The sequence below is a fragment of the Salvelinus fontinalis genome, chromosome 40 (assembly GCF_029448725.1).
Source record: "Salvelinus fontinalis isolate EN_2023a chromosome 40, ASM2944872v1, whole genome shotgun sequence".
Taxonomy (NCBI): domain Eukaryota; kingdom Metazoa; phylum Chordata; class Actinopteri; order Salmoniformes; family Salmonidae; genus Salvelinus; species Salvelinus fontinalis.
In genome coordinates this window covers 28,590,362-28,607,474 of record NC_074704.1, presented here as the reverse complement: position 1 = coordinate 28,607,474, position 17,113 = coordinate 28,590,362, and the positions used below count along the sequence as shown (strand labels likewise).

At 42.0% G+C, this 17,113-nt stretch overlaps 1 protein-coding gene across 4 annotated transcripts in view; it reads left to right on the top strand.

Moving 5' to 3' along the window:
* Positions 1–16,559, top strand: part of LOC129839343 (serum response factor-like) — a 36,721-nt gene extending 20,162 nt beyond the window's left edge. Inside the window, exons 3-8 of one of the 4 annotated variants that reach the window (XM_055906709.1) lie at positions 7,250–7,490; positions 8,004–8,150; positions 11,202–11,306; positions 13,393–13,569; positions 14,657–14,733; positions 14,840–16,559. In XM_055906709.1, coding sequence (XP_055762684.1) covers positions 7,250–7,490; positions 8,004–8,150; positions 11,202–11,306; positions 13,393–13,569; positions 14,657–14,733; positions 14,840–14,929 — 837 coding nt within the window. In that variant the 3' untranslated portion in view covers positions 14,930–16,559. Of the gene's footprint in view, positions 1–7,249; positions 7,491–8,003; positions 8,151–11,180; positions 11,307–13,392; positions 13,570–14,656; positions 14,734–14,839 lie in introns of all 4 variants that reach the window. The other 3 variants (XM_055906712.1, XM_055906710.1, XM_055906711.1) reach the window with 3 other exon arrangements.
* Positions 16,560–17,113: the final 554 nt, after the last annotated feature.

Sequence of the window (17,113 nt, the reverse complement as noted above, 5' to 3'; positions counted from 1 at the left end):
GGTATATTATCCCCTAATTGGAGTAAACTAATGGACAACAATACTTAGGCTTCTACTTTCAACTTATACATACTATATACATTTTACGGACAGTATATATTTTTCGTTCAAATATTTTTATTGAACACACACAGGAATGGTGTATAGGTATGAAAGGCAGGTATACAATTTTTAACTAAACATAAAAGAGCAGACAGAAATAAAAAGATCCAGAGTTCTGGGTACAAAACAATTATTACAAAACAAGACATACAAAACAAGGACAGGTAGAAAGAAAGAGGGTGGGTGTCACCCCCCCCTTATTCCCCCCTTTGTCCCTCCCCCCCTTTATCCCTTCCCCTTATACCCCTCCCCGCTGCTCGGGTGGCGGTGCCAGCACGTGCTGCCCAGAGGTGGATTAAAATATTACAATGGAGAGTGCGTTAAAAAGTACAAATTCACAGCGCCGAATGGTCCAAGTAAGAGAGGAAAGGCTGCCAGATCTGATCAAATGTTAATAATTTATTGTTCAGAATATATCTAATCCTTTCTAAGTGTACAGTGTTTGCCAATTCGCTGAGCCATAATTTGGTAGTGGGCGCTTCCCTCTTTTTCCAGAACAACAAGATTAGTTTTTTTGCCGAAATGAGACTGTAAGAGATGAGTTGTTTTTGGGGGTTGGTTAGTCCGATTAGGGAATCAGACACTCCCAGGATTATCAGAAGCGGGTCTGGGTCAATTGAAGTCTCCAGAACTTCAGAGAGGATCCTAAAAATTCCACACCAGTAACCATGCAAGCTAGAGCATAGGGCAAAGCAGTGGAGAAGTGTACCCTGTGCAGCCTGACATTTATCACACAAAGGGGATGTATCAGGAAATATCCTATGCAGTTTGGTTTTGGAATAGTGTAATCTGTGTAATACCTTGAATTGTATGAGCCGATGTCTGGAGTTAATGGAGCAGGTGTGGATATACTCCAAGCTATCTTCCCAGTCTGCCATCGAAATGTCAGTCCCTAGTTCTTCCTCCCATTTTGCCTTAATGGCCTCTGTAGAGGGTGTGCTAACCGATTGAAAAGAGTCATATAAATGAGATATCAGTTTGTCTGAGGTGGGGGATGTTTTTATGCATCCGTCAAACATGGAAGGCTTAGCGTTCCCAAATGTTGGGAGGTGTTTCCTAACATAGTCTCTGATTTGTAGGTATCTGAAAAAGTTATTTCTGGGAAGATTATAAGTTTCCCTCAGCAACTCAAAGGAAGCAAAGGTCCCTTCTATATATAAATCCCCAACTCTCCCCATTGCTCAAAGGTGTTATCAAGGTTGGAGGGGGCAAAGGAGGGGTTCCTGGCAACAGGGAGCATGAATGACATTGGTCTAAGCTCAAAGTGGGTTTTAATTTGCTTCCAGATTCGGACTGTGCTATGTATAATAGGATTGTTACGATAAAGTGACCTCTCCAGATTGACAGGCGACAAAATCACAGCACCAATAGAGAAGGGGTGACACTCCTCACGCTCCATACTAAGCCAGGTGGGTGACGGACGTGCGTCATCCAGCAAAAACGTAACCGCACGGAGGTTAGCGGCCCAATAATAAAATATAAAATTTGGGAGAGACAATCCTCCTTCCATCTTGGATTTGCAGAGGTGTTTTTTACCTATCCTGTGTGTTTTATAATCCCAGATGAAAGGATTGATAATTGAGTCCAGTTGTTTATGAAAGGATTTAGGTATGAATACTGGGATGTTCTGGTATAGGTAGAGCAGTTGTGGGAGGAAGACCATTTTAATGGCATTAATTCTTCCGAGCAGAGAAATTGGGAGAGTTCTCCAAAATTGTATGTTTGTTTTTAGTTTTTGCATCAGCGAGGGGAAATTCTCTTTAAATAGTAAGGGATATTGTTTGGTAACTACAATTCCTAGATAGGTAAATTTTTCTGAAGATAACTTAAGTGGAAGATGTTCTAGCCAGGAGGTGTTTTGTAACCGTATGGGCATTAATTCACTCTTGTTCCAATTTATTCTGTATCCCGAGAAGGTACCAAACAAATTAATCACATCAAGAATAGCTGGAATACTAGCTTGGGGTTCTGTTACATAGAGGAGAATGTCATCTGCGTATAGGGAAATCTTATTTAGAGTATCTTTAGTATTATAGCCGTGTATTGCTGCATCAGATCTAATCGTCTGAGCGAGAGGTTCAATGATTAGGGCGAAGAGCATAGGAGACAGCGCACAACCCTGCCTTGTCCCTCTGTAGAGGTTAAATCGGGGCAACAGTGATTGGTTAGTGAGTATTCTCGCACAGGGGTTCCTATATAAAAGCTGGATCCAATTTATGAACCCATCTCCAATATTAAATTTATGTAGGACTTTGAATAGATAGGACCACTCAACTTGGTCAAAAGCCTTCTCGGCGTCAAGAGATATAACGGCAAGGTCCATGTTTGGTAACCTCTGAGAATACATAATGTTGAAGAGGCGCCTGAGATTGAAGAATGAGTTTCTGTTCGGGATAAAGCCGGTCTGGTCCGAATGGACCAGTTTGCCAATTAAAGTGCTAAGCCTGTTAGCCAGGGTTTTTGCTAAAATCTTTTGGTCTGTATTGAGGAGGGATATTGGTCTGTACGACCCTACCTCTTCCGGATCTTTACCCTTCTTATGTATAACTGTAATGAATGCTTCATCCAAAGTAGATGGGAGAGCTCCATCCTCTCTGGACTGAACCAACATTTTGTGCAGGTAGGGAGAGAGCATGTTGCTGAATGTTTTATAGAATTCACCCGGGTATCCATCTGGGCCCGGGGTCTTGCCACTCTTTAGAGTTTTGATTGTTTCTCGAATTTCTTCAAGAGATATTTCCTTATTCAGGAAGTTAGAATCTTCCTGGTTCAGGGCAGGAAGATTACAGTCATCCAAAAAGTTTTGCATAATTAAGGGGTTAGAATCGGCTTTAGATGCATATAGAGTCTCATAAAACTGACGGAATCTGTCTTTGGGGGAAGAGAGTAATTCCCCAGATGCAGACTTAACTTTGTGAATCATTCGGTCACTCACAATTTTTCGAAGTTGTCTGGCGAGTAATTTGTGTGGTTTGTCACCAAACTCAAAATATTTTTGCTTGGCGTAGAGAAAAGATTTAGCAATTTTAGCTGAGAGAGTCTGATTATATTCAAATTTTAAAGAGGTAATTTTTTTATGTTTCTCCATAGATGGATGTCTAGCATTCTCCCTATCCAGTAAGTGAATTTGTCCCTCCAGTTCTACCAATTTTCCCTTGTTTTGCCTACTCCTGGCAGTCTGATAGGAGATGATACAGCCTCTCAAATAAGCCTTAAGTGTTTCCCACAGTAATGCTGGGGAAGTCTCTGTGTTGTCGTTGGTATCAAAGAAAAATGTTATTTGGTCTTTAAGATGTTCACAGAATGTTGGTTCTGTGAGGAGCTGAGGATTTAACCTCCAGTCCCTCTCGTTTGGTACCATGTCACCCAATCTCAGGGAGAAGGTGAGTGGACTGTGGTCCGAGATTATAATATCATGATACTTCACATTACAGGTATAGGGGAGTAGTTTAGCATCAACCAAAAAGTAGTCAATTCGAGTATAAACATTGTGAACATGAGAGTGAAAGGAGTATTCCCTGCCCGTAGGGTTAGTGATCCTCCATATATCAAATAAGTTAGAATTCTTTATGTAGATATTCAAGAATTCACTTGAATAGGAGGTGGGGGTTCGCCGGGTAGAGGATCTGTCCAAATATTGGTCTAGCACGCAGTTAAGGTCCCCTCCAATGATCAGGTTAGTATGGGAGATATCTGGAATCAGGGCAAGGACTCTTTTGAAAAAAGAGGGGTTATCAATGTTTGGCCCATAGATATTTAGTAGAGTTACAGAAGTAGAGTGGATCTCTCCTATTACGATCACATAACGACCCTCTTTATCCACAATAGTGGTTTTATGTAGAAAGGGAATTCCTTTCCGTACCAGAATCGCTGTGCCTCTCGTTTTGGCAGAGAAGTTAGAGTGATACACTTGCCCCACCCACCTACATTTAAGTCTGCTGTGAGCATTATTTTTCAGATGGGTTTCTTGCAAAAATATAATATCAGACGAGAGTGCTTTCAAGTGGGCTAGGACCTTGCCTCTCTTAATTGGTTCGTTTAGGCCCCTGACATTCCAGGAAGTGAATGTGAGCCCCGCCCCCCTCTCATTTGTAGTTCCTATGGTGGCCTGCATAACTTGTAACTCAATAAAAAGGTAAGAAAGCGCACCAAACCATCATGATCAGCATATGTAGCAGCTACACCCGAGCAGTATCCAACCAGCCCCTCCCCCCCTGCAAGCCCCTTTACTTCCCACCCTGTTCCCCTACTTTCCCCACTATTTACCCCCCCGCCCAACCCACCTTTAACAGGCATACACAAATAGGAGAGAAAATAAAATAAAAATAAAAATAATAAACACATTGTCTGGCCGATGCCAAGAAAGCACGGCGCGACCTCGAACAAGAGGTGAAACAGAAATAAAATCCCAACTGTACGTTCACCTCTCACTATCCTAGAACTTCTACTAACATATGAACTGAGGAGGCTCCCGCGAATAAAGTGTCCAATTAGCATCTAATAAACCTAAAGAGAATAAGTTTCAACCTTAACATATTGCGCACTTAAGCGTCATCTTGGGTCTATCTATCCCTGAGATAAGCAAGATATAGCATCACAAGATTATTTTGCTAAGCACTGCCGGTCTAAACATGAACCATCAGCAACCAACTTAGACAGCCGTACATTTACATATTGTGGGTTAGATCGGAAACAAGAATTTTTCTAAATTAAACGTATCCCCCAGTCAGAAAATAAATAAATAAAAAGGTTATATACATGTATACATACACACACATACACATACTTACCCATATACATATATATATATATATACATATACATACATACATACATACGTATACACACATATATATACATATATACATACATACACATACACACACACACATACATACATACAAACACATACACACACACATCCCCAAAAATACATATAAAGGTATATATTTAAAAATATACATATATACATATACACACACCCATACATATGCGCATATACCCATACATACAGAAACATTCATGCCCCAGAGTAATAATCTACACTAATTTAAAATATACACATACATAATAGTAACATGCTAAGAGAAAATAATTATAAAGTACAAATAATAATTATATGTACGCACACCTACCTAGACACTACAGAGGGCTGGTGGGGATCTAATCGGGAGAGCGGCCCTCGGCTATATCAAAGGCAGAACGGCACAAAACATCCACTTGCTATCCAGGTGTCTGTCTGCCCCTTCCCCACCATCACCCCCAGTCCCCTGCAAGCTTTAAATAAATGGTATTGTAATAACAATAAATGTAAGAATTAAAAAATAAATAACGAAACAAAAAAAATGGGGGGAATTTAAGTATATTCATCCGAAAGTGTCAATGATCAAACCTGGAAGGCATCCTAAATAGGCATCGCTCTGAACACAGCCAGAATGAAAGTGACTTTAATTGAGAGCCAAGACCGCCCTCCACAGCATCTTACATGTTCGGTAGCCCTTGTTGAGACCGTTCAATACGGTTTCACCCGTTATGGTTTAGTATGGATTCGATTCCATGAGCAGACCCTAACACACAATGACAAGGCACTCTAACCTGTACGGGGGATTGGCGTATGTTCCCGGATAAACTTCTCTGCGTCCAAAACCGAGGAGAGCCACATCTTCTCACCAGAGGGCGGGGTAATTCTTAGTCTTGCAGGGAAGAGCAAGGCTGGGCGAAGATGGAGTTTGTAGAGTTTGGCCATGACATCTCTGTAGCCGCCACGGTCCTTTGCCACATCGGGCGCATAATCATCATAGACACGGAAGGGGTGCCCTTTATGTAACAGGTTGCCCCTCATTCGGGCCTCGCGCAGGATAAGATCCTTGGTCTTGAAACTGTGACAACAGATGATTACTGGGCGAGGGCGTTGACCCGGTCCAGGCACTGGGACAGGGGCGCGATGTGCACGGTCCAGCTGGGGGTCCGAAGCCAAAACGTCCGATCCCATTGCATCCTTTAATAGCTTGGCGAAGAAGTCGGTGGGGCGAGAGCCCGCCTCTACCCCCTCTGCCAGACCAACAACGCGAAGGTTATTACGTCTGGAACGGCCCTCCAGGTCGACCACTTTCACAGAAAGCCTCTGCACAGTACCCTGTAGTGACGAGCACAGCTTCTCTAACTCGTCGATCCTACCAGCGCTGAATTCAGAAGCCCTCTCAAGGTCCGCAATACTCTGGCCCTGCGAAGCGACCGCTCGAATGGTGCCCTCGATTTTGGTGTCCAGTTCAGCAATAGTAGCCTTAAGATCCTCAGCTAAAGCAACACGTAGTTCTCCCAAAGCCTGGGTAAGTTCTTTAAGTGTCACGTTGTTGCCTGTGCCTTCCGCCATGACTGTCTCGTTGTTTGGTGTGGAGTAGGCCTCCGATGTGGATTTATTGTCCTTTGGTCGCTTATTACTCGGCATTTTTACACAGAAAGTTACGATGTTGTATTAGAAAGAAACGTTTGTTGTAAAAAGTATCATAAAGTAGGTTAAGTTAGATTATTTCGCAAAAAAGTTGCAGGAGCCTCACACGCAGCCGTTCACTCCAACATGCTAGCTCCGCCCCAGTATATATTTTTTTACTTGACAATTGCTACCAAAGCAAGCGGCTTTGATCTTGGCGTTCTACATAAGCATATTTAATTATTTTCTTTGGTACTTTGCCAGTTCAAGTGAGGGGTCCTACGCCTCAATTATTTTCCAGCATTGTTTGGTCAAAATGGAACATTTTCTCTCATCTCGTCATCGCTGTCTCTCCCATCCCCAGACTCAAATCTGCTTTGCTTGATTTTCATAAAGCTAGTTAGCACACCAGCTTGCTCACAAACTACTCCAGGAGTTGAAGCTTAGCCCTTTGATGGAATCCTTGACATGTATCAGCAACTTGTCAAATCTAAAAACACTCAGTGTGCTGACTGATGGACAGAGTGCATTATTTACCTGCAATGTTTCTCGGCATGAGAGAACGCAAATACATTTGTTTGGTACATCCCCTTATCTGTACACATTTGGCTATCAAATGATCTAAATATCTTAAGCTACATAAGTAAAGATTCTCTCCAAATGCACTGATAACAGATCAATATTGTAAATATCTCTCCTGCTTTCTCCATTTCTCAGGACATGATGAAGTCGACGTTCACCATGGCCAATCTGCCTTCCGGTGTCAACACCCAACCCATGTCGACGTCTTCTTCCTCCACCACCTCCTCCGTGGCCATGCACTTGCAGAACAGCATCCCTGCCACCTGCTGGCAGGTCTCGGCGGGCATCAATACTCACAGTGCCACCAGCACGGTGCTGAAGACCTCGGCCACGTCAACGAGCGTCATGCTACCTGGAGGGTTCACCCTCATGTCCGGTGAGTGAGGGCAGTGTCAGTTTAAAAAAAAAAAAAAAACATTTACCCACCTTATTGGCTTGATTTATCCGCGTTGCATCCAACTTTATTTACTTCTATTCACCCTGCTGAATTGTTCGTTTCAGAATTGCCCTTTTTTTTTTTTTTTTAATTGGTTGAGAGAATATTGCACCCCAATAACATTTTAAAATCCTCTGGGGCTTTTTGGCTGTGTGTTTGCATGTGGTTTGGCTGTGTTTTGACTGAGTGTTTTGTTTGTGAGGTTGTCTGTGGTTGTACATTCTTCTGTGACACTGTCTGTATTTTGTCTGAGGCTTTGTTCTGTCTGCGTTTTGAGTACGTTTTGTCGGTGATGCTGTGTTTTATGTGGCTTTTTTTGTTTGTGTGGCTATGTCCGTTTACCCTCTATCTTTTCTTTGTCTTTCTCGCTGTGTTGTGTGTTTTCTTGGTCTATTGCCCCGGTTCCACTGCGTGAGACCTGTGCACCGCTAATCTTCTCTGCGCGTCCTCTAGGCGCAATGCTTCCCCCTGGCACGCACACCATTCCACTCAGTCAGCTGCAGGCCCTCCAGGGCCCCTTGGCCCAGACCAGCATCACCACCGCAGGGCACGGCCAGCAGACCACCCTGCTCCGCCTACCTGCAACTGTCTTGCTCACAGGTCAGGGGCTTCTTCACCCCGCCACGTTTTGTTTCCTTGCCACGATACTTCCGAGCATCAACTCTCCCTGAATTGCAAATCAACCCCTAGCTCCTATACTTTTGGCAAGCAATAGGGCAACAATTCTGACTTAATGGGGGGGGGGGGGAATGGTCTGCACAACAAATTATCTTCAATGATTTAATTTATTCTCTGTACGACCGCAGCCGCCTTTAGTGTACAGCTTAACCAATTTTGTTATTTTTTTTAGACGATTCTGCCTTAACTATCCACTATTTTGTTACATGCATCCAATCTTCTCCGATCAACCAAGGGGTTGATTTGGGAATTAGGGTCTGTCTTCCTCTGTCTGCATGCGTCTCTCACTCTGTTGAAGTTTGTGTCGAATGTCTCCAAATTGAGCCCAGTTTGTTTGCATCTAGGATCCCATTTCTCTGTAGCTACCTCTTGTCGCTGTTCAAAACTGTTTCTCCCAATATCTATGCCTGTCTGTTAGTGTGCTTTTCGAGGTTTGTCTTTACCTCACTGTCTCTCTATTAGAGGTCAACCGATTAATCGGAATGGGCGATTACTTGGGGCCGATTTCAAGTTTTCATAACAATCTGCATTTTTGGACACCGATAATGGCCGATTACATTGCACTCCACGAGGAGACTGCGTGGCAGGCTTGACTACCTGTTACGCGTGTGCAGCAAGGAGCCACGGTAAGTTGCTAGCTAGCATTAAACTTATCTTATAAAAAACAATCAATCAATCTTGGGGCCTCCCGGGGCAGTGCTGTGCCACCAGAGATTCTGGGTTCAGGCTCTGTAGCGGCCGGCTGTGACCGGGGCCCATGGGGCGGCGCAAAATTGGCCCAGCGTCGTCTGGGTTAGGGAGGGTTTGGCCGGCAGGGATATTCTTGTCTCATGGCGCTCTAGCGACTCCTGTGGCGGGCCGGGCACAGTGTCATGCAATAAAATGCAAATGAATTACTTAAAAATCATACAATGTGATTTTCTGGATTTTTGTTTTAGATTCCGTCTCTCACAGTTGAAGTGTACCTATGATAAAAAATTACAGACCTCTACATGCTTTGTAAGTAGGAAAACCTGCAAAATCGGCAGTGTATCAAATACTTGTTCTCCCCAATGTATATATAAAAATCTGACTTTTTTTATTTATTTTATTATTATTATTTTTTAAATCGGTATCAGCTTTTTTTAGTCCTCCAATAAATCGTTATCGGTGTTGAAAAATCATAATCGGTCGACCTCTACTCTCTCTGCATCTCAGTCTCTCTCTGTATGTTTGTTTGGGCCTGGGCTGTAGTCTCTCTTTACATTGCGATAAAGGCAAAAATACTAACATTTACAATGCAGTGAGAATGCATGTTTGACTTAACTCCTTATGAGATTTAAATATGGTGCTCTGCTTGCAAGCAGTCACAGGAGAGGACTCATTTGTTGACGGGACAAAGGGAGGCAATGAGGATGGATAATAAGGACTCATGGAAGGGTAAACGGGAGCTATATTTTAGGGACAAGGAGCGGGAGGAGTAGCTAAGTCAGTGTGTAGATAGGGACAGGAATATAGGAAAGAGGATATTTTAGTCTGTTCACTGGTCAGTGTTTGTTACTGAATGGGTGTGTGTGCGGGGCGGGGCTCTAACCTCTTATCACAAGAAAAAGGAAAGTCGACGCCCTAAGTTATTTTTGAGCAGGGCTAAAAGTAACCCCCAGAGTTTTATCAGTTGTCTTAGCGGACAGCGAAAAGAGTGAGTTGAAAGTTCCACACTTGTGTCCAATGTACCCTCACTTTTTTTTCTCTACACTTGAATGTTGTGAAAATTCTGTGCAACTTCCAGCTCGCGTTTACTGTGAACACTGAGGCTGTAGCCACTTTAAGTTAGTTTTGGCCTACCATAAACAATGGAGAAAATGCATCCCATAAAATGAACACAGAAATAGCTGTTCAATCATTCAGCCTACAGTAGCTGCCAATGTGTAATGGTCAATGTAGGCCTACATTCCATGATAAAACATGCAGGGTTTGACATTAACCTGCATATCCACTTGTCCTTCAGATAAGGAGGTGACTGAAAATGTTGTGGTGTTTGATCCAATAAACCACTTTTACAAAATAAAATGCATTATCAATCCCATACTATTATTACAGAGAATCAGACAAATTACACACATGGCTCCATGCAGCTCTCGCTTTGATCTCAAGACGAGCACATCTACTCGTGCTGTAAACACAGTCCAATTCAAAGTAAACTGCACAGATCCATATACTGTAAGGCAATGGTCTATTCGCATATAGGCCTACTGCAGCTCTGATAGGTTATTCCGCATCGGTCTGTGTAGAGCACGGGCTGAGTCATGTGTGTCAATAGAATAGAATCCTATGATGATGCGTTCTGACTACAACAAAATCTCTCGCGTAGTTTGTTTTGTTTCTGTATGTCGCGTGAAAAAGTGGCTAGTATTGCTTTGATTCGATCACAATCGCCACAGTAAAAGGAACCCGTATTGATGGTGTTAACTGACAGGGAAAACGCTAGAAAGTCGAGTGAAGTTTAATCTTGTGCTTCTCTCAGTGGGCTAATATTTCTTCTGCTCAGCAGTCCCGGGGCTACTGTGTAGACACGCGCAGTTTAGCGGGAACATTGCTCGTGTCAGTTTTCTCACTTGGTCATCATCTTCATGAACTGTAGTGAAAGTACGCTAACAATGGGGGAAATTCTTTACAATTGTCAGTAGTAGTAGCCCAAGTACTTAATTTGTAAAATCACAACTGCTGAAAATGGAACACCTTTGTGTTAAATAGCATATCTGACAGCTGTATAGATTGGGGATTCTGTGTTACTTTTCTGTAGGTCTGTTGACCCTTGCTCAGCCACTTAACTGGTACACACCACTTCACTAACCCATTCATATGTACCACCCAACTTTAGTTATGTACCCTATCAGAGGTAACATGCAAACTTGGCCTCCTATAATGAGTGTGCAAAAATGGTTGAATGGCAAATTAATATTCTTACTCTAGGTGCGTGTGCGTCTTTCTCAGGTGGAGGGATGGGCCAGCAGCTGCAGGCCATTCAGGTTCACCCCAGCAGCCAGCAGAGCTCTGTGAGCCACAGTGACCTCTCCCACATCACAAGCAACTCCACAGGTAAATAACAACAACCATATACTCACAGCAGCATGTCTGCTTATGAGCCCATTTGACTATAATGCCAATGTGATTTGAAGGGGGGTAAACAGCAATGCAATAATAGTAGTAGTATTATGGGGGGGGTTTAATGTTAAGTGTTAAATTGCTATATGATGACTAGTAGGCTTTTTACCCCACTCTCAAACGTGACAAGCAGCAGTCTGTTTACAAGTTGATGTAATAATGAAATGGGCTCCTTGATGGGCCCAATCCCAAGGAGGAGGGTCTGGAATGACTGGTGTAGCAGAGCAGTAGCCCCATCTAGAGGGCAAATGGAGAGACTGACATGAGTGCTACTTCGCAGTGGCAAGTGAAATCGACCTCTAGGCTCTAGCTCTTCCTCACTAGGCATTCCTATAGATCTGAAAGGACTGGACAGGTATTAACAATATGGTAATTGCTTCTCCTTGCCTTCTCATAGGCAGAGATACTGTATACACTCGCATTATCTGCTAACCATGTGTATGTGACCAATAAAATTGTATTTGATTTGAGCTGGTCTTGTCTCCGCCCTAACAAGGAGTCGGCCCAATGGCGGGAAGGCAGGCGGTCTGCTTATCGTTGACTGATTTTGATGGAGTAAACCCTCTCGCTATTGGGCCCAGTTTTTTTTCAAAACTCTTCTGATTTCGGCAATGGGATTAAATGTTCGATTCTGGTATTTCAAAACAGAAAAACTAGAATGATTCTGATCATTTGGATTTGGTAATCCAATCTGACCTTTAACCAAGATTAACCAATGATGTGTGTATATAAACCCTGGATTGCTGATGCTATGTATTGACCAATGAGAGGCTTTGAAACCACCGGCCGCCACATTGGTACTCTCCAGAATGAGCAGTCCTCCATAGGAATGAATGGAATTCTACAGTATTTCATTAAAATGTTTCAAGGTCAAAATGGCATATTTCAGTATTTATTTGTTTTAGTAGGGGCCGATACATTAGTACCCTTAAAAAATTAGGTTTATGTTTTAGGTAAAAAAAAAAAAAAGGAATATTTTTTTTATTTTTTATGTTCAGTTCACATAATATAATTTAAAAGTATGCATTAAGGTGTCTAATAGAATATACTTGTTAAAAAACGAATGTAGACATTTAGTTCATGCATTTCTAAAGCATCCCAAACTTTTTTTTTACAAGAAAAGAAACCAAAATGGCTGTGAGGTGGCTTCAATACAGCACTCCCTGTTCAGTCATCCAGGGTTCATACACATTAAAATTATTAAAGGAGAAGTTTCCTTTTTTTACAACCAAATCTCGCTTTTGATGTAAATGACATGTTTTATAGAAGGGTTCAGACACCTTTGTTTTTGTGTAATTTCACATGTTTTTGAGAAACGTACCCCAAACAGCAAATCACTTCCTCGTGCTCGTTGTGTAGTATGGGGGCCATGAAAAAACACGAAGGAAAAAAAGCACAAATACATAATTTTAGAAAAGAGAAAAGCGCTCAGTATAGTGATGCCGTTCTTTAGCTGTTGTACAAATGAAATTGTCATTCCAAACTTTATCCGCAATGTTTTATTCCCTTTTTGTGTGTTTCTCAAAAATGTGCAATCACAAAGGTGTCTGGATCCCCTTCAATAATAGAGATTTGGTTGTGAAACAGTTTTTCCAAACTCAAAGGTAGTGGTTTTGATGCCATAAATGTGGCTGTTGATCCCACTGGAAGGGTGGATATAGAACGGTGAAAGGCACTACAACTGAGAAATGTCAATGTCACTAAGGTGGGGAGATCAAACAACAGTATTCCATCTGAAAACCAAAGAGAACTCATTTTATTAAATGCTTGATTGCAGTATAGGCATGTGGTCATTTGTTAAATTGAGAAGTGTCCAATATCATGTACTTGCAGTACAAGTAATATGCAGGCTGTTTTTAATCTTACTTGCCTTTATTAACATCGGTTTTTGTTTCACTATGACTGTGTAGAAGTAGTAACATTTAACGTTGAAGTCACGATTCATAATTGTATGAAAGAACCGTGCAGAATATTGATATGCATCCCTCATTGCCCTTGTTGTCCCGTCTCCCTAATTCAGTGAGCCTCCCCACCACCATCGTCACGTCCTCAGTGCCCTCGTCGATGGGTGGTCACATGATGTACCCCGGCGCCCACACTGTCATGTACGCCACACCTACAACCTCGTTGTGCGACGGCAGTCTGACCGTGCTCAACACCTTCCCACAGACAGCCCATACACAGTCCCATGACCCCGGTGAGCCAATCAGAGTCCAGACACCACAACTGCCCTAACAGGGCGCTGATGTACAGTGAGCTCAAAGTGTTGGTACAGTGACAACTTTTTTTTTAGTTGTTTTGGCTATGTACGCCAGCATTTGGATTTGAAATGATACAATGACTGAGGTTAAAATGCAGACTGTCAATAATTTGAGAGTATTTTCATCCATATCGGTTGAACCGTTTAGAAATTACATCACAAAATGGGGGCAAAGTATTTGGACAAATTCACTTAGGTGTATTAAAGTAGTAAGAATGTGAGCATTTTGGTCCCACATTCATCACATGTAATTATGGAGTCCACCTTGTAGAGTACATGCCCCACGAATTGTGGCTGTTCTGAGGGCAAACGGGGGGGGGGGGCTGAAACTCGATATTAGGAACGTGTTCCTAATGTTTGGTATAGTCAATCTGTCAGCTGTAGAGAGACGAGAGGGCATGAATTTTTGATCAGTCAGCTGTTGGATAACAAATATTGAAGTTTTGGTGCAGGTAGAGTCAAATCTATACTGTTATCCCAAAAATATAGATTTTTTTTTTCTCCCCTTTTATTAGTTTTTAGATCATTCAAAAACAACTAGCATGGCAGGAGAAATCAGCATGCATTAATATACAATTGGGCCATTAAAACAATAAGACACCAGAGTGTCCAATCCTATAGAAATAGACTTTGGATTTTGGTCCAGATCATCTGACATTAGAGAAAAATTACAAATAATTCTGACCGGATATTTTGTGCTGCTTCGGTGAAACTCTTAGCTGTGTCTACATTGTTCTCTTGCATTCTATAAATATAACATTTATTGAAATGGGCAATAACAAATAGGAATATAGGCATTTTTCTCGGAATGTCAATCCCATGCACTACCCTGCTGTGTGCTGCCTGACTCCACTCTTTACTGCATGGCGGCCTGCAGTGAAGTTGAAATAGCTTAGTCTGCCATATCATGATGTTGTCACTATCGACGATGGCTGTCAATTATCCTCAATAGACGATTACCCTACTGGCTCGTTTGTGTGTGTGATTTCATTTATTGGATTAGTTTTTTCCCCATCCCAACTAGGCGCTGTATCGCAGGTGTTCCTCACAGGACATCCTGGGACAGTTCAGATCCCTGTGTCAGCAGTGCAGCTCCACCCGGTAAGGACACCCATGTCCCTCTGTCACCACAACTCTACTGTTACCTCAGCACTACCCTACTGCTCAACTACACTGTCACCTAATCCCCTCTCCTTTTCACCTGTAGATGGTGATTGGTCAGCAGTCAAGCAGCAGCAACCTTACAGAGCTTCAAGTGGTCAACCTGGACGCCCAGCATCACTCAAAGGACGATTGACCCACCCACATATCAATAGACTGCTTTACCCAGACTCACATTTAAATGCATACACACCAGGGGATCACTGACACCTTGCCAACAGACTGCCACTTCCCTATTTATTACTGCCTTTTCACAGCAATGATCTTTTTTCTTCTTTTTTTTTTTAAGTAAACCTTGTAAGAATATGCACACACTTACAAAGGATTGAGGTGTGGTACTGCCTTTTTTACTTTGTAAACATTTTTGTATATTTGTCTTATTTTCTTTCTCTGCAAGAGTTGCTTGTCTTGACATATCCACACATTGCTGGGGCTACAGCTTCACATTTCAATCAGACACTTGTAGTGTGTGCACATATCGGTTATATGTATGTGAACTGAAGAGGTTTTGATTAAAAAAAAAAAAAATACGAATGTATTCTCTTTTAAGCCCCCTGGGCATCCAAATGTTGATTACTTATTTTTCTTATGTTGGCATATGAATGATAGCTCTACACTACCAGTTGCTGTCATTAGGGTAATCATGTTTTTACTTCAAATGTACCATTGATGCCAGTATCAATTTGCTGATAATGCTACAGAGATATATATATATATATATATATATATACCGAAACAAAGCATTACCCTCAAAATCAAGCATATGTCAGTTTCACATATTTGTACCTTATGACTCTGCCATGTAGCTTGACTGTGCTATGCTTCTATGCTAGAGTAGGCTGATACACTGACTAGCCCTTGTACTCGGGCAGGGTACCACCACTGGTTTAGGTAGTGCCCTATCATTCTGTAGGTTGAGGAATTACTTTGGAACATCACAAGGTTAATCTGGAAGACCGGCGCAGGCACTTTTTCCTCTTCTCTGTGTGAATCTACAGCACTTACTGTGTTGCTGCATAGATAGTACTGTATTTCCCATCAACTACTGAACGATTACCCCAATTGTAAAGGGGTGTTTTCAGGATGCTGTTTATGATTTCAATATTGAAGGACAATGTCTTAGTACCTAATACCCAAGTTTTTATATTTTTTTTACACATACAAGTATGCCTGTCTAGACCTATTACAGAATTTTGAAGATTTAACTATCTGGGTTGTGTTCATCTGGGCTCCCAAGTGGCGCAGTGGTCTAAGACACTGGATCTCAGTCGCCATTGTAAATAACAATTTGTTCTTAACTGACTTGCCTAATTAAATGTAAAAAAAAAACATAATTAAATTAGGCACCAAACGGAAGAAAACTACCATATCAAAGCCTGTTTAGCCCATATTTTAGAAATCTGCTCTGCAATGCTGGGTGTTTAGTATAACTGCACAAGTGTGGTTTTTAAAGAGAAAATCATCAAGCCAGTATTTATCGCTGTGGTTCTCTTGAGCTCATCATGAGGGAAAAGCAACATCAAAATGTTTAATGGGTAGTAATGTTAATTTACTTTTGTGGGAATCCTTGAAGGGCAAGCACCACATTCTATTACTCAACTTGTCTGAAGAAAGACACACACACACACACACACACAGCTTCATGCCCACATTCTCTACCACGTGAACATCTTCTGAGATGGTTTTTGACTGTTAACCATTGTCACCTATGTCAAATATCTATTCTTCAATATAAATGTATGAATAAAAATGTTTGTAGTCGGTCACCAATATTTCCCCACTTCCTGTATGAAATTAACTGAAAAAGAATGGCTGTAATATGGGCTCCCGAGTGACAGTGGTCTAAGGAACTGCATCTCAGTGCTAGAGGTGTCACTACAGACCCTGGTTTGATTCCAGGCTGTATCACAACCGGCCGTGATTGGGAGTCCCATAGGGCAGTGCACAATTGGACCAGAGTCGTTAGGGTTTGGCCGGGGAAGGCCGTCATTCTAAGTAAGAATTTGTTCTTAACTGACTTGGCAAGGCAAACATTATTTAACTAGGCGAGGTAGTTTCAGTGCATTCTGTGTGGTGCACAGGGTTGGATTTATTAATCCAATGTATGCGTCAAACTATGCGTAATGGTCGCAGAAGGTGAATGTTAAACTTTTGCTGCACACATATGATGCTGCGTTCCATTTTGCTCAATAATAGTGTTGGTGTGATCGAAGCGTTATTGTACTTCTGGTGTACCAAAACGCAAAAACACTACACTAGGTATGATCGAGGCATAAAGCAGAAATGTGAAATCCTACAGCCTGACTCCAAGCCACTAGAC